Here is a 23,638-nt window from a genome sequence, read left to right as displayed (position 1 = left end):
GGTGTAATGTGATGCCACTACAACATTTATTAGTAAAAAATAAGCAAGAATATATATTCTGTCTGATGAAAGTTAAACAAAAATGCACATACACTTTATTTGTGGTAAATGTTTTATTGAAAGGTCCACTGTCATATTCAGAGCATTTACCACCACGATGTTGTGCTGCGAAATCAATGTAAGTTATCAGTGTTTTTGTGTGAGGCAAAGCCATCGTTGTGGTACTTCATAGGTGGTCCTGTCCTCTGTGTTGTCATAGGGAATGTGCCACGAGTCTCCTAGAGTCTGCACGATGGTGTCATAGCTGGGAATACTCTAAACACACACACACACACACACACACACACACACACACACACACACACACACACACACACACACACACACACACACACACACACACACACACACACACACACACACACACACACACACACAGAGAGAGTTAATTGGCATTCTTTTTGTGCTTAACTATCCACCCTCTCCTCTCACAACCTTCTCCTCCTCTTCCTCTTCACCTGAAATCGGACCCTCTTGCCTTCTGGAACGTATCCATCCACCACCATCTGGTGACCTCTCTGCCACTTGAAGAAGATCCGTCTGGTGGCTCCGTCGGGCAGGCAGGCCTTGTGGTCCCTCATCAGGTCCCTGCTCACAAACCGACAGTGATTCCCAGAATGCAAGGCAGCGTACAGCAAGAAGGGGTCGTCCTCCGAACTGATAGACACAGACAAGCAGGAGTTGGGTAAAACAATCCCAAATCAAGCCTCTTGAAAACAAACCACAACAGTGCGCTGAAAGCTAAATGTTTTAGAGCAGCTTTCAATTTATGCACAATTAATTATTTTTGTTGCTGCTCCTAAAACTCCATACACATTCTCAGTAAATAGCCAGCTGTGTAAATGTGTTTAGTGTGTTCCATACTATTCTACTTCATTATCAGGTGCTCACATGTTGTCAGTGAAAAAGCAATGTGCTTTTTGCTGGATGAGACTCATGTTGTGTTTATCCCAGGATCTGGAGGGCTGCAGCATGTGTTTCCTCCCCAGTACGAGGATGCTCAGGCCCTGGCGCTCCAGCTCTGAGACCACCGCCAACAACTGAAACACACACACCTCAACACTTTATACTTATAATACAAAGAACATGAGTATTTAATGGCACAAATGTCTGTGTGGATGCCGACATACAACCACGCCTTAGGGTTAGGGCCTTATGACAGATAGAGGTTTTAAGACCGGTTTTATCGTAGTTTGCCTCTGCTACTATAATAGTAGCCGTTAGAATGATGCATGTATATGTGTGAGTGACGTAAAAGAAACACTCTTGCATGTGAAAAAGACAAGTGAATAAGAATTATCTTTGTGACTAACAAAAACATTTCAATTCTACAGACATACAATATGTAAATTGCATTGATCCAGGATTTTTGTCACCTTCTTTAACATTGAGAGATATGAACATAAAAGCGCTTGTCAGTGGCTCTGATGTAGATTTTGATGACCTTTGCATTAATTTAAAGAACCTTATTACGCTTTTGAACAAACTAGATGAGTAGACAAGGTAATCAGTTTGGACTTTCCTCTGTCTTGCAGCTGCATTACATTAGAGAAAGATGTGACATATTTTGGACACACAGACAAGACAGATGTGGGCAGCCAGACAAGTGGGCTAAATGTCGTTAAAATCAAGTATTTAGCCATTTATGAAAGCACCTCCTACATACAACCATCATTCATACACAGACATAACACTGCAGGGTTAGTCATTGTGCAAATGACACAAAAGCCCCAAGGTTGGACAGACATATAGAAACCACTAAAATCTAGACTGTTAAACTGTTTGCGCGCGTGTGTGCACGTGTGTGTGTGTGTGTGTGTGTGCTTTTACCCACCGTCGCTGACTGCTTGCTTTTGTCCTTGTTGACATTTGCTATGTTCAGCCCATCCACGACCACATCAAAAGCTGGCTTCCTCTTCACAAACGCTTTGAAACTCTCCAGCTCCTGCAACAGACCCGTGAATAGACAGAGTTTGATAGACAGGAGTTAACTGACAGATATAGATGGAAACCTGGATGTTGAGCCTTACTCAACACACTCAAATTTATAAACCATGACATTATCTACTGCTTTTTGCTATTTAACCATAGAGTCTCATATTGTTTTATAATAGTGTGTAAGTGTTAACATAAGTTTCTTTGAGAGGGATGAAAATGCAACAAGGCAGTAATGAATAATATATGATTTTTATTCTTTTAAAAATTCTATTTAGCACCAATATACAGTTGAGGCTGACCTTTGCAGGTATTTGGCTCAAATAAACGTACTGGGCAAATTAAGATTTTGATTTCATGTTGGCGCGATAGAGAAAGTCAGGGGATTCTATAAAAATAATCTTCTGTGGACCACAAATATCTGCAACTAATTTAATTTCATATTCAATCCATCCAAAAGTGATTGAGATATTTCAGTCTGAGCCAAAAGTCCCATCCCACCAACCAACAGACAGACTGATGTTACCATATTGAGAAACATGTAAATAGTAGATGGTTAAAAATCTAAATATGAAATGCAGAACATGGACACGATTTAATGCATCTTATTATTTAAGCAAAACAAAAAAACTCTTCCAAGTCATTTCTAGTCAGGAGCAAAAGTCTGTTATTCAACAAGTAAGTGAGGTAACCACTCAAATGAAAATGAACAGTTTCGTGCACTTACACACACAGAACACAGTTTGTGTTTTTTCTTTCTCAGCATGGGTGTTTTTTAACTGTCTCTGTGCTCTGACAGTGTATTATCTCAAAGTAACTTAAATGTATTTCTCATTCATGACTATAGTGCACAAAATCATAAATGTTTTGTGCACTACACTGAGGTTTAATACTACAGGTCAGCCCTGCTCATTTTCAGTAAAGGTAATTAAGCTGACAATGTCACAGGCTGATTACTTGGCCTGACTTCATGTATGATACTGGAAATGTACAGAAAACGCTCCTTCTGTGAGCTCACTGAGGTAATGGTGTGGCGGAGTTTTCTCAGACTGATCACAGGCCTGCCAGTAAAAAATCTACCTGGCCTTTCCTACTCAGCACTCAGGTGGCAGAGTGCCATGTGGCAGCGTAAACGGCAATAGAGTTCTGGATTTCCTGGATTATAAAGTTCTCACACTGTGGACCTGGGTAAAAACACCCTTTACCTCTGTCAAGGAGGTTATGTTTCCTTCCCTGTCGGTTTGTTTGTATGTTTGTTTGTAACCACAATTACACAAAAACTACTGGACGGATTTCCACAATACCTGGTGGCAGGACGTGATATTGGTCAGGGAATAACTCATTCAATTTGGGCGTGGATCCGGTCAATGGGCAGATGCAGAAATCTTTTTTTAACATCACGAAAAGGGTGTTTTTTGTTACAGGACGTGTATGAAAATTCGGGACCAAAATAGCAAAACATTCAGTCAGTGTGTTACATATGGATGAAAATATTGTAAAAATAAATGATTCCCCATTTTGCCAGGGACCTCCTGCAACCCCTCAGGGACCCTTGGGGGTCCCCAGACCCCGCTTTGAGGACCCCTGTTGGACTGAGTGCCATTTTAGTTTGTTTCTGGGACTACACTTATTTAAGATTAGAACAACATGACATAATAACAGAAAGCTCCTGAAGACTTTTTATGACTCTGTTGGCATCTGCCATCTTCTTTGGAATAGTTTGCTGGGGCAGCATCATTTCAACTGCTGACAGGAAGAGACTGGACCGACTGATTAGGAGGGCCAGCTCGGTCCTGGGATACCTGCTTGACCCAGTGGAGGTGGTGGGACAGAGGAGGATGATGGCGAAGCTGTCTTCTCTCATGGACAACCAGTCCCACCCCCTGCACGACACCATCACAGCACTGGGCAGCTCCTTCAGCAACAGACTGATCCACCCTAAGTGTCTGAAGGAGAGGTATCGCAGGTCGTTCCTTCCTGCAGCAGTAAGACTTTACAACCAGCTCTGCTCCAAGTAAAACTACATGCACCACCACTATGGACTGTCACTTTAATATTCTCAACTGTGCAATATTCCCTATACTATACTCATTTGTAAAAAATTATCTGCAATATAAACCGTTATGTGCAATCCATTTACTGTACATATTCTGAAACATAATATATTTCTGTACACTGCATATACCGTTTAATCACATTTATATATTTTTTCTATATATTGTTGTATATTTCTATTTCTTTATACTCCTTCACCCAAGTACTGCATGCTACTTATGTGTTGTCTTCTGCTGCTGTAACATTGCAAATTTCTCCATTAGGGGACTAATAAAAGGACTTCTTATCTTATCTTAAGTGGGCTACTGTCAGCTGGCTCTCAGAATTATGCATGTATCCTAAATGTATATATTGAAACATTTGATCATGCTTTATTTGGATGTCAAATACTCAGAGTATCCTCCTCAGCGTGTGTTGTATTGTACAGTATATGTATGGAAAGGCATCTGCAGATATTTAATTTTGACACTGACCTTAAAATGTAGCACACAGTCCCGGACCCTGTTCTATCATTCTAACCCACCTGTGAGTCCCATTCTACTCAATGTGTAACATAATGTGTTACAGCTTTGTGTTGGTATTAGAGTAGGGCCAGCATGAGAACAGCAATTTCACTTTTAGATAGCAGCGGTATGGAAATAGGCCACTGTGAATTCCCCTGGACTTGAAACTTGACTGCGTGCACACTATCACGCACCATGTGTTTAAATGGTGTAACAAAAGGACAGTAACATTCCTCCTCTGATCTGATCTAAATACACACACACACGTACAGTACGTTTCAATATTTATTCTGCAACAACAACGTGCAGCTGGAGCAGGTTTAGGTTGAAATGGGGGAGATGTGTGGTTTAGGTGGGAGGCAAAAGAATCCTTAGAATAACAGTGATGATAGACGACAGACTGGAGAAGATACAGGTAATTGGTTTTGATGGAGAAAATGTGCAAAAATGTAAAAGAAAGATAAATATTAATTTGGAAAAGAAAATTAAAGAGTGATTGAGAGAGGGAGAAGGAGGAAGAGAAAGACGGACTGAAAGTATAATTATCCTGGGACTTTCCAGAGCTGATATGTGAAACCAGCTCATTGTGCTGCTGTGAATACACACACACGTACACACACGCACACACACAGACCCACAAAGTTTCACTTGCATACATACGCTTACAGTACGCATTATCACTATCACACAAAGATGACACTACGCTAATAGCATTCCCATTATCGCTGACCTATATAATGTACAAAATCACAACACTCATCCATCAGTTTAACACTTCCTAACTTCCTGTTGAGTTTAATTCAGTTATAATACTTACTGTAATAACTGAGTTTAAAGTGCTGCACTTAGGGAAGAAATCCACCCTGCACATGCATGTAGAGCCAATGAACTACTTATACTTATATTAGAGATTATTAGTCTGTCATTTTCTGAATTTATGTCATTCAAATAATTGGCTCCAGATTTTTGAGCCAATATTTGATGCAAACTGCAATAACGGAAAGAGAGAAAGTGAGACGGTATATAATATGTAAATACACTATCTCTATATTTCTTCAACATTGCGAGAAAAGGTATTTTTTTATAACTTTTTCACAATTTCCTGGAAAATAATTCATGGATCTTGATCAAAAAATGAAGGCGTGTGAAATTTGGTGCAGCTCTGGCCTTGGCGGATGTATGCGCTCTACTGAGTGACATTCTAGTTTTTATCTTTTATTTTTATTCTATTTTGTACTTTCCCTTTCACTGACTATCTGCTGCTGTAACAAGTGAATTTCTCTGTTGTGGGATCAACAAAGTTGATCTTATATTATCTTAACCCCACAGTTATTGAGACAAATGACTGGTAAGAGCAGCAGCAGAAATAACATACAACTATGTAGAAGCTGACCTTATTAGTAAGCATTTTATTATTTTTGATTTCCTCTGATTGTGATTTTTGCTATTGAAGTGCAACTTTTCTCTATCTTCTGTGTTATTCAACTGAAAATCTATCCATACATTTATATAGCTTTAAAGAAAGACAGAAAGACACTTTGAATCGATGACCTGTCTCTGCCCCCCCTCAATTCATCTGTTGCTTCATTGTTGTCCGTAGCCCTCTGTTAGCCCTTAAAATGAATTGCCCTTAATTGAGAATGAATAAAGTCGAGTTAAACCTCACGTCTGTCTGCACTTCCTCTGTCTGTCTGCTCCCACGGGAGGGAGCTGGGATCCAGATTCACATGGTGCTGCTCATGTTGGAAATCCCCTCCATTTAACTAAATATTCCACCAACAAACTCCCCCTCTTCACTGAAGAACTCAAAGGAACACATGCAAACTTCTTGTGTACATATGACATATTATTACCTACCTATCACTGACGTTACAAAGTATATTGTCACTGGTATTAAAAAAAACAGCCAGTACATTCAAATCCAGTAAAGAGGTTGACAATGACAAAGATATAAAGTGATGACTGTCTTCTTTTAACTACAAGAGAGTCACACAGATTGAAACTACAGCCCTGGTTTTGTGTTTAAGTTTGTGTGCATGTGGGTTCTACCATGCTCAGGCTGTCTATTAAACACGTGCCTTGACTCTAATGACTTTGAAAGCACTTTAAATGAGTGGATGAGTGACATTAGTATTCTGCTTCCTGTACCTGGAAGAGCGAATGGTCCTACCCTCCTTCAAACATGCAAATTATGCCATTTCCATTTAAGAATGTTTAACTTCAAGGAAGAGTCTGCCATTTTGGGAAATCCCCTGATTCGCCCCCCCCTTGCAGAGCATTAGATAAAAAGATCGATACCGCTCTTCCTCCATAGACATATTTAAGGTTAAACTGAAGAACCACATGTTTTTTAAGCCTTTTATTTTATATTATTGTATTTTATTGTTTTACCATTGTATGTTTGTATTCATTGTACAGCACTATGGTAAACTCTGGGCGTTCCAAAGCATGCAGTCTGAAACAGAGGAAACTGAGGCCTGAGTCTGTTTTAATGTAACAAAATCCACCAAACAGCTCCTCTAATATTTTATATCTGTTGTCCATACCAACACTAATGTGTAAAATATGTTAATATGCCTAAAGGGCAGCATGGTGGAAATGGATGGGGCATATCCTCGTCTATGTCTTGGATTCTTTACTGAATATCAAAGTCCACAGACATTAACAAAGATCTGTGATCTTAGAAACATGAGGACGGACAGTACAGTGCTGGAAGCTGGACAGTGTCTCCTTACAGTGCGTCAGAGGAGATCTGTTTCCAGCTCAGTCATGTAGATACTGAAAAAGCTTTAAGAACAAGTCAGAGTCTGATAAGTTGCTTCAGCTAACCTGGTGCTGCGTGTGATCCGATGGCGCCACCTAGTACGAATTACAGAAAAGGCACTAGAAAGCTACTGTACCACCCATATACAGTCTATGGTACCACCTAGCTTTAGAACAAGTAGTTTAGAACAACATAGAACTATTAATTAGTATCAATTATTTCCTATCTTTAAAGCTGGAAAAATTTTACTTTAAACACTTACTTAAAACATTACTTAAAAGTTCTGAAACTGATGAACCACAAATTGCTATTATTGATCATGTTCCGTATTACTTTATATGAATATAGATTATATTTAATGGCCAGATTACTAGCACAAATTAATGAATAGAAGTTAATATCATCAAATATATAGAAAATAATCTGCTAATACCCATTTGTACTTTCAAACTGCATCCAATGAAACTACATTTAATACATTTGATACTAAATATTCTAGAAACTATGCCTATAACCCTAGTTTATTATTCAGATGTTGGAATCTTTATGACCTCAGATTTGTATCATTGGAGATTTATTCACAATTAAGGCTAGAAAAACTGCTTAGTAGGCATATATAGTTTTGTGTGTGTGTGTGTGTGTGTGTGTGTGTGTGTGCGCACGTGTGTTTGTGTTCATGTGTACCTCTGGTGTAGTCTTGTTAAAAACATCTCGTCCCTGAATGATGTCAGTCATCACTCTGTCTTTCAGCTGATGGTACTCCTCAGTGGTCAGCTGGATGGACTCCAACTCTGACCCACAGCACCTACACAGACCCCTAAACACACATACACACACATACACAGTACATATACACAGTGCATATGCATATACATGAAATAAGGTGCTATGAAGATTTTTTACTTTGAAATAGGAAATAGTGTAATTACTTTGGGTTGGCGCTGGTCCAACTTCCTGTCCATTTCTGTCCTGTGAGACTGAGGCCAGGGCGGACAAGAGATAGAGAATAGAGTAACAAGAGCAAAAAGAAAATTAGACGAGTTGAATAAAAGTGTCAAGGAAGTAGATTGTGTCCATACAGATAGCAGGGATTTACTTAGTGTATGAATATCAATTTACAAATTTATCTTCTTTTATAAATCAGTATAAAATAGAGAAAACAGAAAAAAGTTCGGAACAATATCGCTATAAAAAGCTCCAAGCTCCTACTTCTTTGAAATTATGAGGAAATCTTGTGCAGTTGAGCCCATAATAGATTGTATCAACTACATTCAGAAATATTTGAATACAACTTTCAATGCTCAGTCAGATTTTCTTGGACAAAACTGTGCTTTTAAAAGCAGAATGTTTTAATCCATCAACGATTAGAAAGATCACATCTTGTCATCATCCAATCTGTTGTATTTATAAAGGTTTTTAAGGTGAATTATTCTACATTCAAAAAACTGATATAGTTTTATGCATCCAGCCTCAGGTTCCAACCTTCCTAGCACCCACTGTGTCGTACCTCTGAAACCAGGTCTTGATGCTGCTGGCGAGGCTGCTCTGGGGGTAGATCTGGTCGTTCCTCATGCACAGAAGAACTCCCAGCAGCCTCTCCTGGTGTTCAGACTGAGGCATCACTTCTGCTTCCACCTCCTTATTGTTCCCCACCCCCTTAAACAGAGCCTCCCAGGTCTCCTGGTGTGGGCTCAGTCCCTTTTCAATCAACTCGTCATACAGAGCCCAGGCAGTGGTCATGTCACCGTGCAACATTGCTGCTGCGATGACATCACCATAATTGCGTGGTGATGGAGTAAACACCTGTTGGGATGACAGTAAAATAGGGTGATGACATACAGTGCACAGTATGGCAGGTCCTCCAGCTCCACTATGACTTCATAACAATCTCTTAACCTTCTTAACATCATGCAGGATGCTGAGAGCCTCCCTCCACCTCGCTGTGCGGCTGAAAGACTTGATAAAGAGGCTGGTGGCTCCTGTTTCCAGAGAAGGGAAACTTCCCCGCATGATGTCATAGACATCAAACACCTCGTCGTCATGGCCACCTTTCACACACAGTGAGAGGTACTGTAGTAGCAGCTCATAGGACAGCGTCCCTGTTTCCATGGCTTCAAAAGTTAGCAGCGACCTGTGGCAGAAGATTTCACATCACACTTCAGTTGCACCACACAAAACTTGAATGCACTTATTGCAAGTCGCTTTGGATAAAAGCGTCAGCTAAATGAAATGTAATGTAAAAAACTGTAGGCTGCTGACTACATGCCAAATGCTAACTCATCAGCTAAGGGTAAAGCAAGGACATTGGAAAAATCACAGGCACACAAACACAGTGTCCCCCCTCCTCACTTGGCGATACCCAGCTCTGCCCCGGAGTTGAACAGCACACGAATCATCTTAATGTCAAAGCGTGGCCAATTTCCCAGAGACTCCTTGAGCTTCTTCCACTCGGCAGTAGAGAGTGGGCGGTCAGGAGGTTGCACCTTTCCTGTGAAACATTCAGGATTTAATGCAAAAAACTGAAACAATTATTCCCATACACATTTAAGGATTGGGTCAGATGTCATAACGCTGGAAAAGAGCTTTAAACTGACATAAGAACAATTTCTCTGTGACCTTTATAAAAGAAGACATGACAAGTCCCCACGAAAAGTTTAAGCTTGACTTGTCATATTCCGATTTGTGTGAAACAGAGTGAATATTCACTCTTACTTTTCGAATTCCTGATAATCATTTAAAATAGTGCACTACATGTTTACAATCATGTAGAAAAACATTAACATACGGAAAAATTAAGATCACACCAGAGGCACTTTGGGCTCTTATGGCAAAATTCTTACTAGCCCCCTGGCTGGCTACTGTTCCCCAATTGCTGGCTACTCCATACGATTGTGGAAAGCCATGGGATAGTGTAGTAATGCTACATGTCTGGAATCATAATCTTATTGTATGAAATCATTAGCAGCTAGTGGCAAAGTTATGGTATGAAGTCATACCGAGGAAAAGTAACACCCTTTATTCTGTGTAGAATCTGGACAACTACATCCTGGAACTCATCCCCATTCGGCCTCAGCTGGAAGGAAGAAAATCCTAATTTCATGAATCCACACATGTAGAATCATACAGCTCCAGTTCGTCCTACCTGCTCCTCGAGGTGCCCTCCCTTCAGGCTCCTCCTCAGGCTCCTCCGAGGCCAGCGGTGCCCTTCTCTTCAGCATCTCTGTCGTCCTCTTCGACGTCCCAGCAGAAAATACAGATTTGGGGAAGAACGGCTTCTGCCTCACAGTGGAGCTGTTACCTCCTCCATCCACGGAGTCTTCCCACAATTCCCTTTGTCTGTGTCTGACAGTCCTGTTCTTTACTCCACCATGTCCATCAGTCTGTCTGCTGTTCCCTCTGCCACCTGAGTTGGAGCCAGTGTTTCTGGTGCACAGGACGCGTGCAGAGGGAGACAGCTGTGGTGGCTTTATTGTGAGGAAAGGCTTCAGGGGTTTCAAGCATATTCTGGCTTTAGATATAAAGTTAGAGCCCATATTGTGAATTTCAACCTCTGGACTTATTCAAACTTTAATGATTCATATTATCCTGCATCTGTCCTACTAACTGTAGAGGCAAAGATTTCCCAAACTAACTCAGCACTAAGCTGACATGAGCTGGAAGTATGACACAAATCTTTAACCTGGAAATGAGACTGATCAGCTGACCTTGCTGCTTCCAAACACCACAGGTCACACAAAACTATAGAGTTAGAATCATTTAAAACTGACTCACACTTCCGGGACATGGACGAAGTGAACATGAGCTCAGCCTCGTTCTTTCTATAATCGCTTCATGGGTAAATACAACCTGAAGACAACTGTAGGCATGACTGCAGTCGCACACCTTGACGTCATCAACGCTCGACAGCTCCGTTTGTGAGCTGCATCAAGTTTTTATTATAACTAAAGATAGAGACCGGAAAAGGTGTTTACAAAGTAATGGAGGAAAGTGTATTTCCTGGAAAATACTGAGGAAGATGAAAAAGATTTGTTGTTGTTTTCTTGTTTAATGTCTAATTTGATCAGAATTTGCACATCTATGGACATGTTGTGCTTTACATATGCTATGTTACTTTTAACTGTCTCTTGAGCGCCTGCTTCACTCCCCTAAGTTAATTATTACTCTGATGTGTTTATCATTGTATATTTTTGAATTCATAGTAAATGTCATTACCTTCAGTATGATTATGATATTTACTTTGCCACCTACTGTTTCTTATTGGGTAAGGCTTTTGTTTTTAATTTTCACCGGAAGCTTTAGTCGTGTTCTGTCGTCAACTTGACGTTGTTGTGGGTTAGCTACATTTGTACACAAGTGAATTTCACACTGTTCTCAACTTGTAGCTTAGAAAGTGTTTACTTATAAAGTATAAGCTTATTGCCGGGGTAGACATGGCTGAAGAACAAGAGCCTCACTGGTCTGGTATCTTGAAAAGGAGGATAGTAAACTCCAAAACAGGCAAGAGAGACTTTGGACTTCCGCTAACGTTAGCTAGCCAACTTATCTACATGTATCGAGTTTAAGTCACTCAGCTGAATCTATGTTGACATTTGCGTTTCATGTAACTGGATCTGATCGTGATTTTATTGTTCATGTTTCTGATTGTGTACAGATGAGAGAAGTGAAGAGGAGAAGAAAGCAGAAGAAACTGAGCTGTTCACTAAATATTACACAGAGTGGAGGGGAGGAAAAGAGCAAGACAAGTCCTATAGGAACATCCCACGCTTCTACTACAGGGTATCTTTCACATACACGTGTCAACCCGCTGGGGCATAGTTTGGATTGTGTTATGCTTTGAAACAAGACTAACTCCCCTAACTGTATGTATAATAGTAAATACACTATATTTCTTTTTAAAGAAGAAACAATGAGGGTATCAGGATCCCAGCATTTTATTAATATGACACCAGATTATAGCAAGTAACTGATAATTAAACCAGTCCACTTTTATTCAGCAAAGGTGACTAATGACACTTTGACGTGTCGTGTTAAATGATGATGTGTAGAAATGAAAACAGATGATGATGATGATGATGATGATGATGATGATGATGTTGTTGTTGTGCAGCTCCCAGGAGAGGATGAAGTATTACTTCAGAAGCTAAGAGAAGAATCCAGAGCTGTCTTCCTCCAGAGGAAGAGCAGAGAACTGCTGGATAATGAGGAACTACAGGTAGAACACACACACACACACACACACACATACACAGTCGTGTCTCCATGACTTTAGAGGACATTACATTAACTTTCAGGGATTTCCTGGAGACTCAATCTAACCTTAACCATAGTGACTACTTGCCTTACCCTAATCTTAAAATAACTTTAACCATAACCTAAATCTAACCTAAAACCCAAATCTTATAATATTTCTTCACCTTAAAATGTAATGATTTACATTATGGGGCCTTGCTTTTTGTCCCCATGAGGAAGCCGTGTCCCCATAATGTGACTGTAAACAGATTTAGGTCCCCACAACATGAGTAATGCCTGGACCATACACACACACACACACACACACACACACACACACACACACACACACACACACACACACACACACACACACACACACACACACACACTACAATACAATACTTCTGCATAAATGACAACACTGTATGTTTGTTATTTTACATCTACTAAACTTTCATTTTCTAGAACCTGTGGTTCTTGCTTGATAAGCACCAGGTTCCTCCAGTGAGTGGAGACGAGGCCATGATCAGCTATGAAGCCTACCTGCAGGTGGGGGAGAGGGCTGGGCCCAAGTGCAAGTAAGTACCAGGAAGTAGATGTTTACTGGCAACAGCAATGTTCTGTTTTTGTTCTACACCATGAATTTCCAGTCACAAGTTTGTGACTGGAAATTCCCCCCCAGTCATGTTGACTTTATATCCACCTGGAATGAATGTGCCAGGTCACAAACCTCTGGTGGCGCCACATTCAACAACGTGCAGCTCCATATGCACTCTGTGGCAATAAATATTAATGTTTGAAACAGGAAGTAGACAGATTTTTAAGAAGATCGTTAATGTGTCAATATGTTTCCACTGTTAATTTTTAAAGGAAGTGGTGTTTTCATTGTAGCAAAGAAAAAAGAAATCTGACTTAAATGAGTTTAGCAGAGACAAATTTCTAATCTTGAAAAAGACCAGCTACGATAACTCTGTACGCGGAGGTAGAACATTTTATTATCTCTGCTATAAAGACTATGTGTTCATCTGCATTTCTTTTATAATTTAAAAGGATTATGCAAAAACTACTCAACCAACGTCCATGAATTTTTGTGGAAGGGTGGGACATAAACCCATTCAATTTTGGTGCTGCTCTATGAATTTATTTTCCACTTTCTTTACCTCTGTGACATTTTAGATTTAATTTTCATTTTCATTGATTTCTCAGAGAATAATTAATGGATCTAAATAAAAGAAAACTGACATGTTCAGAGGACTGATATTTCTGAGTGTTTGCAATTTGGTGCAGATAATAATGAATATCTAGAGAACAGATCTAGAGAATTAAAATGTGGTTTTATAAGGGGACTGTTGGGCCTTGGCTGAGGTTTGTGTTCTACTGAGTCTAGTCAGTAGATTCAAAGAGGGGGGAAATCTGTCTCTCAGATCGAGGGAAGAAACCTCATGATAAGTTACAGCTTTTCTACTCTTATCTTCTTTCCTTCAGAAAATTCTTCACAGCCAGAGTGTACGCCAAGCTGCTCCACAACGACCCTTACGGCCGAATCTCCATCATGCAGTTCTTTAACTATGTCATGAGGAAAGGTCTGGACCTTCATTTTTTCTTTCTCGTTTTATGTATGCTGAGTGGGTGGAACGAACTTCATCTCCTAGCCCCATTTACTTGACTCCTGTCTGTTCTCTCTGTTCATCTAGTGTGGCTGCACCAGACACGGATAGGTCTGAGTCTGTACGATGTGGCAGGGCAGGGCTACCTCAGAGAGTCGGTAAGCATTTCCATCAGGAAACACAAATTACAGTTAGTAGTATATATACATACTACATATAGTTTTTACTGGATGAAGTCATTAGTAGCTAGAGGCAGAATTATGGTATGTAGTCATACTCAGGAAAAGTGACTCTTCATTCTATGTAGGATCTGGAGAACTACATCCTGGAGCTCATCCCCACTCTGCCTCAGCTGGACGGACTGGAGAAGTCCTTCTACTCTTTCTACGTCTGCACTGCTGTTCGCAAGTTCTTTTTCTTCCTCGACCCACTCCGAACAGGTCAGCCTGAACCCCCCTGCGAGCCTCAACAGTAAAAAGTGCAGGAACACATACTGGAGCATAGTGTTTGTCTTTGACACATCATGTATGAACCAGGACAAATGATGTGCTGCAAAATCTGCTGACTTGTATCATTAGATCAGAAGCTTTAAGAACTACCCACAACAACCACCAATATTTTAAAAATTATTTAGCAAATAAAAAAAGGTAATGAACACCTTAACATGTATTCAAACGGAATGTTACCCTGCGACATGTAACAGGAACAGGATGTTGACTTTATCGTCAACATCAAAATTTATGTTGGATCTGTCTGGGTTTTTTGTTTTTACAGGAAAGATTAAAATCCAGGATATATTGGCTTGCAGTTTCCTGGACGACTTATTGGAGGTAGGATACATTTTTTGTAATATATCCACTCGTCCTTATCTTTTTAAATCCACATTCATCCTTTTTTCCACAAGCTCTTCTGTCTTCAATTACACTCAATTACCTCCGCCCAAAGATGTCTAACAAGATCAGCACTTGTTAGATAGTTAGCAGGATTACAGGAAAACTCCACAACCGATTTCCATGATATTTTGTAGAGGGGTGGAACATAACCCAAGGAAGAACCCATGAAATTTTGAATGAATCCAGATGAAAAAAATCAGGCATTCAGGGGACTGATTCTATGGGTGTGTACAATTTGGTGCAGCTTGATTGAATTTGAGAGACTGTTGGGCCTTTGGTGGAGGTAGTTCTCTACTAAGTATCATTCTAGGTCAGTCAGTAGGTTTACACTTACAGGACTACAGGAAAATGTGGGTATATTCTTAACCTGTAATAGTCCACCTGAATTATCTTTTATTGTGTTATTATAAGGAGTTTTGCAGTTTTTCTTCCATGGCTTCCATTGTGAAGCAATAGTCCCAAAAATTCACCTCTCTTACTCTTTCCCACTCTCCCACCCCCACCCCTGACCTCTCCCACTGTGCTCCCAGTTGAGAGATGAGGAGTTATCGAAGGAGAGTCAGGAATCCAACTGGTTCTCTGCCCCATCGGCTCTGCGGGTCTATGGTGAGGTTTCCATTCTCAAATCAAACGGTTGTGGTATTAAATAACCCTCAGGTGCATAAGGATAGTTTGGGGGGGCCTCAGATTGCAACTCATGTTCAGCAATGTGGACATGATAAAATGTAACACAAGACTTCAGATTCTGTATCGTTTATCACAAAACACACAATCTTCTGTATTTTAAAAATATAAATAATATTTGTTTGCACTTGGCCAAAGCGTCAATAGTGTAAAAGTCCAACATGTAGGATTTAGGAGGATCTCTTAATAGAAATTAAATGTAATATTTACAATGATGTTTGTGTGAGTAGCTCAGAGACTACAGCCGGTCTGTCTTGTTCATTCCTGAATTTGTATGTGTGTCTCTGTCCATAAAGGCCAGTACCTCAACCTGGATAAAGACCACAACGGCATGTTGAGCAAAGAGGAACTATCGCGCTACGGCACAGCGACCCTCACCCCGGTCTTCCTGGATAGAGTGTTTCAGGAGTATCTCACCTATGATGGAGAAATGGTACAATCAGTGACTGCACTTACAGCTGTAGTAACATACAGATAGTGAAAAACAAAAAGAATCTTACATGACAGCCAGGAATATCTATGGTGCTCTTTGGTATAGATTCTCAAACTCATCACTCCAAAATCTCCCGTGGTTCAACTGGGTTCAGCTCTTGTGACTGAAACGTTTAATTTGTTTTTTTTCTTTAATTAATCATCAGATCTATACAGGAAGCCTTTTAATCAGTGCCTGCATTTGTTGTTTATCCTAGTTTGTTCTGGGTTTTCTCCCGTGTCTGTATGTTAATGTTCAACTCAAAGAAACTCATAAAGTTAAACTTGAGCTGCTCAAGTTAATCATGAAGCTCATGAAAACAAGTTTGTCCTCTGGGCAGCTGACACATATATTAAATTACTCTTTATTGTTGTATAGGGCATTGGCCTAAATTGGCCTTAATCTCTTTTCAATGCATATTTTAAGTATTAGTTTTGCAGATAACTCTGTGATGGGTCTAACTTGGATATATAATGTACATGATGTGTTTTTGTCTTTAATCTCAGGACTATAAGACGTATCTGGACTTTGTATTGGCCTTGGAAAACAGGAAGGAGCCAGCAGCGCTGCAGTACATCTTTAAACTTCTGGATATGGAGAATCGTGGATATCTCAATGTTTTCTCCCTCAACTTCTTCTTCAGGGTATCAGCTGCACACAGCCCGTATAGAAACACATTCATTCAGCACGTTTGCATCCTTGTTACAAGAAATGCAAGAAACGTGTGTCTTTTCACACAAACACACATTCACACAAAGCGTGATGTGTCATTGTTCCATGACACTTGTGTGTTGTGTTCTTCAGGCCATTCAGGAGCAGATGAAGGTGCATAGTCAAGAGCCGGTCTCCTTCCAGGATGTCAAGGTATATTGTACACAGACACATGCAGACACTTGGTGAGGACACTCATTGGAAAAATGCATGGGCTAGCCCCTTACCCTTAATCCTCACCGCTAAATGCCTGATCCTAATTCAAACCCTAGAAGGAAGTCTTAACCCTCAAACAGCCCATTGTAGGTGGGTCAGAAAGTGGGGACCTGTCAGTGTGTTCTCACTCTGTAAGGTCTTGACTCAAAATGATCCTCACAAAGATATCTGTACAAGCACACACACACACAAACAAACAAAAAAACAAACACACACATGTTCCTAGCTGCACTGTGGATTTGAAGATTATTGACATGATCTGTTGAGACATGTTTTTGGTGTAAGAAAAAAAGGTGACATGTGATCTCTGTTTCTCCTCAGGATGAGATATTTGACATGGTGAAGCCCAAAGACCCCTACAAAATCACTCTCCAGGATTTAGTAAACAGTTGCCAGGGTGACACAGTCACCAGCATCCTGATCGACCTCAACGGCTTCTGGACCTATGAGAACAGAGAAGTGTTGGTTGCTAATGACAATGACAGCAGTAACACGGCTGACCTCGATGACTCCTGAGGATGATTATGATCTTCACAGTTTTCACTCCCATCAATAATAAAAACCTACAGTCCATTGAACCAAGTGTCCTGGTGACAGGTCAGCAGGACATAGAACCTTTACCTTCTGACTCAGGTCCCTCTGGTGAAGTTGAACCAAAAGAACTAAACTGTAAAACCCTTGAAATGAATGGTAGGAGGAAGAGAAGAGAAATGAATGAGATGTTTTTGAGATGTGCTTTTTTTTGTTCCATTTCCCTCTATGTTGTTTTCCTGTAAAAACAAATATACATGTATTTAAAATAAATGTTTCCCTTTTGTTCTCTTACTGACATCTTATATCTTTGTATCATGAAAGTGCCCTATCTTTAACACTCAAATTTAAATTTAACTTAAGCTGCTGTAGTCACTTCTACATTATCAGTGGCTCCAATGATAATGAAAGAACGACACTCACCGATGAACCAATAGAGAACTAGCATCTGACTTTGCATTTCTCTTCAGCCCAATGAGGTTTTTAAACATCTTTTAGCTGTTTTTAAAACCAGAGAAACCCAGTTTACAGAACCTTCTCTGCACCAACGAGCAGAGACAAAGGGAAGCTAGAAAACAGGAAGACTAAAAAAAGAACTTTCACAGGTTCACTAACAGGTTAGTTAGGATTATTTAAAGTGAAGTTCTATGAGGTACTTATCTACTGCAGGTAATAAACTGAAAATGAAAGTTCCTCAAACAATCCTTATTACTTTTTTATTTATATTTCTGGTGTTAAATGTGACTTAAAGAAAAACTATTTTCATTCTCCATGCTGAAACTAGATTCACAGCTGGGCAGCTCAAAGGGATCAAAACTGTAAACAAACAGAAGTCAAGAGAAGGATTGTATTATTGAATTAGACAAGAGGGATACAAGTTTATAACAGTGGAATAACTGTGGGGGAAAGTATTTTGGATTGTTTAAAGGTTTTATTAACACAGAAAATATAAATATGTATATACAGATTCATTGAGTTTGTTAAAAATAACTTTTGCATGTTTCTAAATACATAAAAAAGCATAAATAAAGTCCCGTGTTAAGTAATGTAAGAAATTTACCCAAACTGAATTAAATAGGTTGGTATTCCAGTTACAGATTCCATTAACAGAATTTCTCCTAGAAATGGATCCGTTTGAAAAGAGCAGAGTAACATGTGTTCTGCGTTGTAATGAGAAAACATAAAGGCCCCAGTGTGTGGGCCTCTGGTTTCCTCCTGAATAAACACTGCTCTGCTCTGAGCCTCCACACCACAACGTCCCTTCAGTGGATAATAATAATTAATAAGCTTCTGGCAGCTCAGGCAAGGACACTTAAAGAATGAACTCTGAGCAGACATGAAGGTACCGTCAGTGTTTGTGAGCAACTCAACTTCCCCATGTATTTCAACAATCACCAGTAAATTGGAATTCTATTTGATTATCAAAGATTTAAACTAAAGTAATATTAAAAGTGAATTGATATTAGCTGCACTGCCTGTTTTTTTTTTGAAAAAAACATTTTGTATTTTATAGGAGTTGTTGCTGTAAATAAACTGTTTCAAGTATCATCACAGAGGCAGGTTTACACTGAAACAAATAAAAAAGAAACATGAAGCCAATTCTTTAAGGTTAGTACTCTAGTCAAATTTGGACCACAGACTGCAGCTTCATGGTAACTTCACATTGAGCTCTTATGTTAACCAGAGTATGTTTGGCCGCGACAAAGTGAATTATGGAAAATGTTTCTGTGTGTATTGGACAATTCCTTCAAAGTAAAGAAATCCCGATATAACATGTGTCTGGTTTAAGCAGCAGGAAGTTACAGTAGTTTTCATTGACTCGTTAACAGAGGGCAGAGGTGGAAGGGTTGTCTTGTGTATCTGAACATCACGTTAGAACTCAACTACTGGTTTGTTTGATGCCACTTCTATATAACCTTCCTCTTTATAACTTCTAGTATAATAGTTTGTATTTCTTCATTCCAGACAACAATATAGCAATAACATGTTATGAGGAGGACAATATATTCCCTGTGTGTATAAATGATTTAATCTCTACCTGTTCTCACTCACGGTTTAGCTTGGAAAGCAAAAGCTATCCAGCTCTATAAACTCTAGAGAAAGAACTACATTTAATGTAAATTCTTCAATAAGATTATAATCCAGCATGTATTTCACTGTCTCTATGTTTTTAAAGTGAGTTGGGTACAGTCCCAATCTGCTCTAGAAATGGTTCAATTGCATGTCAGGCTGTACAGAAAAGTTACATTCACAGATAAGGCTATTGCCGCCACTTCCACAGCCCTTTTAATGTTTCCCTGCACTATGTATTAATATCTCTTCTTATAAAAAAGCATAGAAAAGTAACAACATTATTAAATTATACAGCTAGGTTAAATAAGATTTAGCCTGACGAAATGTGTGAATGTGAGAGGATTGTGAGTGACAGTTTTCAGGAGGGGAGAGGGGAAGGGACTCTGTTGGTGTCTGGAGAACTGAGAGGAGGCTCAGGTTTGAGCTCAAAGCTAATGTTGACAAAGGATGCTCCGGACGCCTCTGGCTGTTCCACAGTAGCAGAGGGAGGAGCATCTAGCTCGCCTCTTTTCTGCGCGACAAAATGACGCTCCGCATCCTCAGCCAGACGGTTCTCCTCCTCTTCTTCTTCCTCCTATAGGAAAACAGTGTGTGTAACATTTAATACTGTTTATCTGAGAGTTAATGTGTGTTCTTTCTTCTTGCTCTGTGTATACAGCTTTTAAAAGGTGTGACTTTTTCTCATATTTACATATGAGACTGACATATGAGCCTCAAGTTTGTGTTTGTGTGTGTATGAGACCACACATGCACAATTATCTTACCTCTTTCTTTATACGGTGGTATTCATCAATTGCATACTGGTACTTCGGACTAGTGATGCCAAAAAGAGAGGCCAGTCTCTCTCCCATGTAGTCACACACTGCGGTAAACATGCACACGCGAGTCAAGACAATAACTTAAGTACCAAAACCAACCAAATACAGAAAAGTGTGAAACAAGCTGTAAGATTCAGTACATTCAAATCTGTAAGATTTTGGAGGGGCATTTACACACTTTCCCTATTACTCAAAAAACACATTTCAAAACACAAGATTTCCATGACTAATGAAAAAGCTATGACGTATGGTCTTGATAGCACAAATTCTCAATCTAACAGTGAACTACTTTACCTGAGATGGTGGAGGTGGCCATTCTCCACGTTTGGAACCAGAAATATGGAACCCAGGTTAATTTAGCCTAAAATAAGACAACACAAAACTTGACAATTAGATCACATATCTGCCGGTCAAACACAAATACACAAGCCCAAAACACTTGATGACGCTAAGGTGCACAACTGTCAAGTTATGTCCCTAACATCCGTTGGTGGCAAGTTGGCCACTAACACCTGCTAACATCTACTGGTAATTGGTAACCTAAATTGTGCAGAAGACCTTCAAACGTACAAGGGATATTCAACATATTGTCCTATATTCTCAATTGACTGAAACAGATTTGGAAGTTATTAGCCATTTATATTTATTCATTATTATTTATTTATAATCATCACAGCAAGAAGGTGCCCAGTTTGAATCCTGGTTAGGCCAAGGGTAAATGGGGAGTTTCCATGGTGTCCCCCCGGTTTTCTCTGGGGTACCATGCAAACACCACCCACAGGATTATCCTGATATGTGAGGCTGTTTCAGAGTCTACAAAATTAAAACAACTGTAAAACTTCTTGATGTCTGCTTACTGGATCTACAGTGATGACATCTTTCTTCACAGGATCCTCCTCCTCTTCATCGGTGCTGTATTCCTCCATGGTCTCTCCACTGGCAAAATAGATGGTCCTTCGGGGAACCTTTACTCTTCCCGGACTCCCCGCAGAGTCTTCCATCTCCACACTCTCAAAGTCTGTCACTCCTCCTAGACTCTGGAAGTAGATCAATAAGAGAGTACAAGAATGTGATCTCATCACCAGTACTCAGTGTAACATTCATCTTAATGGTGAGAACACGATTTCGTACCGTACTGCCGACACTGCACATTCTGCTGTTAAATCCCTTCAACACTTTGATTTACAAGTTGCACTCAATAATCGTAAACTAGTTCTCAACGCAGACAAAACTGAATTTATGTTCTACACAAGAGCTAAAAATGTTGATTATAATAATTGTATTATCTCTACCATGAATAGTAGAAACACTGAAAGAGTCACAGAGTATCTTGGAATCTGGTGTGATGAGATAACTTCTAGATATCACATCTCAAAACTTGTGACCACATTCAAGAAGAAAATCAGCTTCTTCTACAGAAACAAAACATGTTTCCCTCTGCACTGCAGATGAGGCAACTTTAATGTCTGTTTAAGATTATGGTGACATTTTCTACACGCATGCTTCAGCTGCAACACTAAACCGCTGGACACAGTTTATTCACTAAGCTTTAAGATGTGTTGATTAATTTGCTTTAAATTAAGAATCATGCACTGTATTTATTCATATGGTTTTTACTTTTGCTATTTTTCAAAATTTCCCGTTTCTTATTGGAGTTTCCTTGGTGTGTTTATTCTCTGTACTCGGCTTGAGGTTGAATGGATTGTTGCTGAATGTTCGCTGGGTTTTGAATGATTTGCTTTTGTTTGAGTTCCCATATGACAGCACATGCAGAGCAGGTTTGACGTACTCTGCTGACATACTGGGCAGAAAGTCAACAACAAAGAAAACATGACAAACTTTCCTAAAAACATCTTTTTATAGACGTTGTATGTAGTTATATGAATCACCTTCAAATGTAGAGCAGCTACACACAGAGGTAAGACAATTAAATCATCCTAAACTCTTTTACAAACCACTGTTACCACAGCAAAACTAGAGCTGGTTAGTTAGCTTAGTTTAGCTAACGTTACTTTGTGTTAGCTAGCTTATAGGATGAGGAAGTAATTAGCTTTAACTCAAACAAATCTTTGTTTCCTTATTTACAAACATGAAAAGTTGTATCGCACGTACAAACCTTTTCAGTCTCCATAGTTTGGGTCAGGGAAACGTTGACGCTTGTTAAATACAGCGGCAACTCTGCCATCTCTGTCAAGACCTCCACCTCACCACGATCCGGCTGTCTGCTAGCAACACTTCCGGTCTGACCTCTTCACAATAAAAGATTTGACATTCTTGTTCATCTTGTTCTTCTTGTTAGGGCCCGAGCACCTACGGTGGGAGGCCCTATTGTATTTCGAAGGATTTTTATTTCCCTTTGGAGATTTTGCAGGGCCTAGACATGCTCAAATTCTCACCAAAGTTTACAGGAAATTCAAAAGCCTAAAAAGTATTTGAATTCTGGAGTAATTTGAAATGGGCGTGGCAAAATGGCTCAACAGCGCCATCTAAGGAAAAGCCCCTCAGTTAGCTTTCACCGATCTTCACAAAAATCATTTTGGCCATTTTCCACATTTTTACTTTGACGAACTTGTCCCAGGGCTTTCATCAGATCAACTTCATATTGAGATGAATGTCATCTCAACTAGATGGAGATATAAACTACCTCGAATTTCACATTTTCGTCACACGGTGTGACCGTGGCGTGGCGTCAAAGTTTGATTACACGCCATCAAAACACGAGGTTGTGTCACCTACTGATCAGTGTGAAAATTAAGTTGTGGTAACATTGTCCAATTGACACAAAATTGCTAGAGCTACATCAGAGCCCCTACTTGAACAGATCTATAGTCTGTATGTAATAATAGTGATGGCGCCACCTACTGGCAACAGGAAGTAAGCTTTGTTTTACAACTATAATTCGATTTACATATAATTTTCACTGTGTGATCTGCTATTCACTTCAAAGGAGTCATTAATCAAATAATAATTAAAAAAGTCATAGATTCCTTTGATGTCTTAGACTGTTGCAAATGTGAAAGATTTATACGATCTGAAGAGAAACAAGACAGTGTTTTTGACCTGAACAGATCTATCAGTCTGTTT

General features: G+C 39.7%; 3 protein-coding genes across 4 annotated transcripts; 1 reads left to right on the top strand and 2 right to left on the bottom strand.

Moving 5' to 3' along the window:
* Positions 1-100: 100 nt before the first annotated feature.
* LOC118116349 (protein only RNase P catalytic subunit) lies at positions 101-11,228 on the bottom strand. 2 transcript variants are annotated; one of them, XM_035168008.2, is made up of 10 exons: positions 10,460-11,228; positions 9,667-9,805; positions 9,214-9,448; positions 8,825-9,120; positions 8,247-8,294; positions 8,002-8,134; positions 1,895-2,005; positions 952-1,100; positions 519-717; positions 101-315 (listed from the first exon to the last, which is right to left on the bottom strand). In XM_035168008.2, exons 1-10 carry the CDS (start codon positions 10,848-10,850, stop codon positions 187-189), a joined length of 1,830 nt encoding a protein of 609 aa, XP_035023899.2. In that variant the 5' UTR covers positions 10,851-11,228; the 3' UTR covers positions 101-186. The 2 variants fall into 2 exon arrangements, with proteins under 2 accessions (XP_035023899.2, XP_035023900.2); XM_035168009.2 differs by having other exon boundaries at positions 199-304.
* A 375-nt stretch (positions 11,229-11,603) lies between these two features.
* ppp2r3c (protein phosphatase 2, regulatory subunit B'', gamma) lies at positions 11,604-17,710 on the top strand. Its single transcript, XM_035168010.1, has 13 exons — positions 11,604-11,814; positions 11,969-12,093; positions 12,425-12,529; positions 13,015-13,127; positions 14,035-14,132; positions 14,244-14,314; positions 14,464-14,596; positions 14,931-14,986; positions 15,580-15,655; positions 16,030-16,166; positions 16,712-16,849; positions 17,010-17,069; positions 17,454-17,710. Exons 1-13 carry the CDS (start codon positions 11,748-11,750, stop codon positions 17,646-17,648), a joined length of 1,374 nt encoding a protein of 457 aa, XP_035023901.1. The 5' UTR covers positions 11,604-11,747; the 3' UTR covers positions 17,649-17,710.
* An 864-nt stretch (positions 17,711-18,574) lies between these two features.
* fam177a1 (family with sequence similarity 177 member A1) lies at positions 18,575-22,802 on the bottom strand. Its single transcript, XM_035168011.2, has 5 exons — positions 22,671-22,802; positions 21,412-21,591; positions 20,849-20,915; positions 20,501-20,598; positions 18,575-20,310 (listed from the first exon to the last, which is right to left on the bottom strand). Exons 1-5 carry the CDS (start codon positions 22,737-22,739, stop codon positions 20,095-20,097), a joined length of 630 nt encoding a protein of 209 aa, XP_035023902.1. The 5' UTR covers positions 22,740-22,802; the 3' UTR covers positions 18,575-20,094.
* Positions 22,803-23,638: the final 836 nt, after the last annotated feature.

Source organism: Hippoglossus stenolepis, chromosome 10 (assembly GCF_022539355.2).
Source record: "Hippoglossus stenolepis isolate QCI-W04-F060 chromosome 10, HSTE1.2, whole genome shotgun sequence".
NCBI classification, from domain to species: Eukaryota; Metazoa; Chordata; class Actinopteri; order Pleuronectiformes; family Pleuronectidae; genus Hippoglossus; species Hippoglossus stenolepis.
The sequence above is the reverse complement of the archived record's forward strand: the minus strand, read 5'-3'. Positions and strand labels throughout refer to the sequence as shown.

Coding starts and splice junctions, on each gene's coding strand:
- fam177a1 (XM_035168011.2), bottom strand. CDS start 22,739: ATGGCAGAGTTGCCGCTGTATTTAACAAGCGTCAACGTTTCCCTGACC. Junction 21,592..22,670: donor AAACTATGGAGACTGAAAAG/GTTTGTACGTGC, acceptor ATCTACTTCCAG/AGTCTAGGAGGAGTGACAGA. Junction 20,599..20,848: donor GGCCACCTCCACCATCTCAG/GTAAAGTAGTTC, acceptor TGTTTACCGCAG/TGTGTGACTACATGGGAGAG.
- ppp2r3c (XM_035168010.1), top strand. CDS start 11,748: ATGGCTGAAGAACAAGAGCCTCACTGGTCTGGTATCTTGAAAAGGAGG. Junction 12,094..12,424: donor TCCCACGCTTCTACTACAGG/GTATCTTTCACA, acceptor GTTGTTGTGCAG/CTCCCAGGAGAGGATGAAGT. Junction 15,656..16,029: donor ATCGGCTCTGCGGGTCTATG/GTGAGGTTTCCA, acceptor CTGTCCATAAAG/GCCAGTACCTCAACCTGGAT.
- LOC118116349 (XM_035168008.2), bottom strand. CDS start 10,850: ATGGGCTCTAACTTTATATCTAAAGCCAGAATATGCTTGAAACCCCTG. Junction 9,806..10,459: donor GAGGGCACCTCGAGGAGCAG/GTAGGACGAACT, acceptor AATGTTTCACAG/GAAAGGTGCAACCTCCTGAC. Junction 8,135..8,246: donor TGGACCAGCGCCAACCCAAA/GTAATTACACTA, acceptor ATGTGTGTTTAG/GGGTCTGTGTAGGTGCTGTG.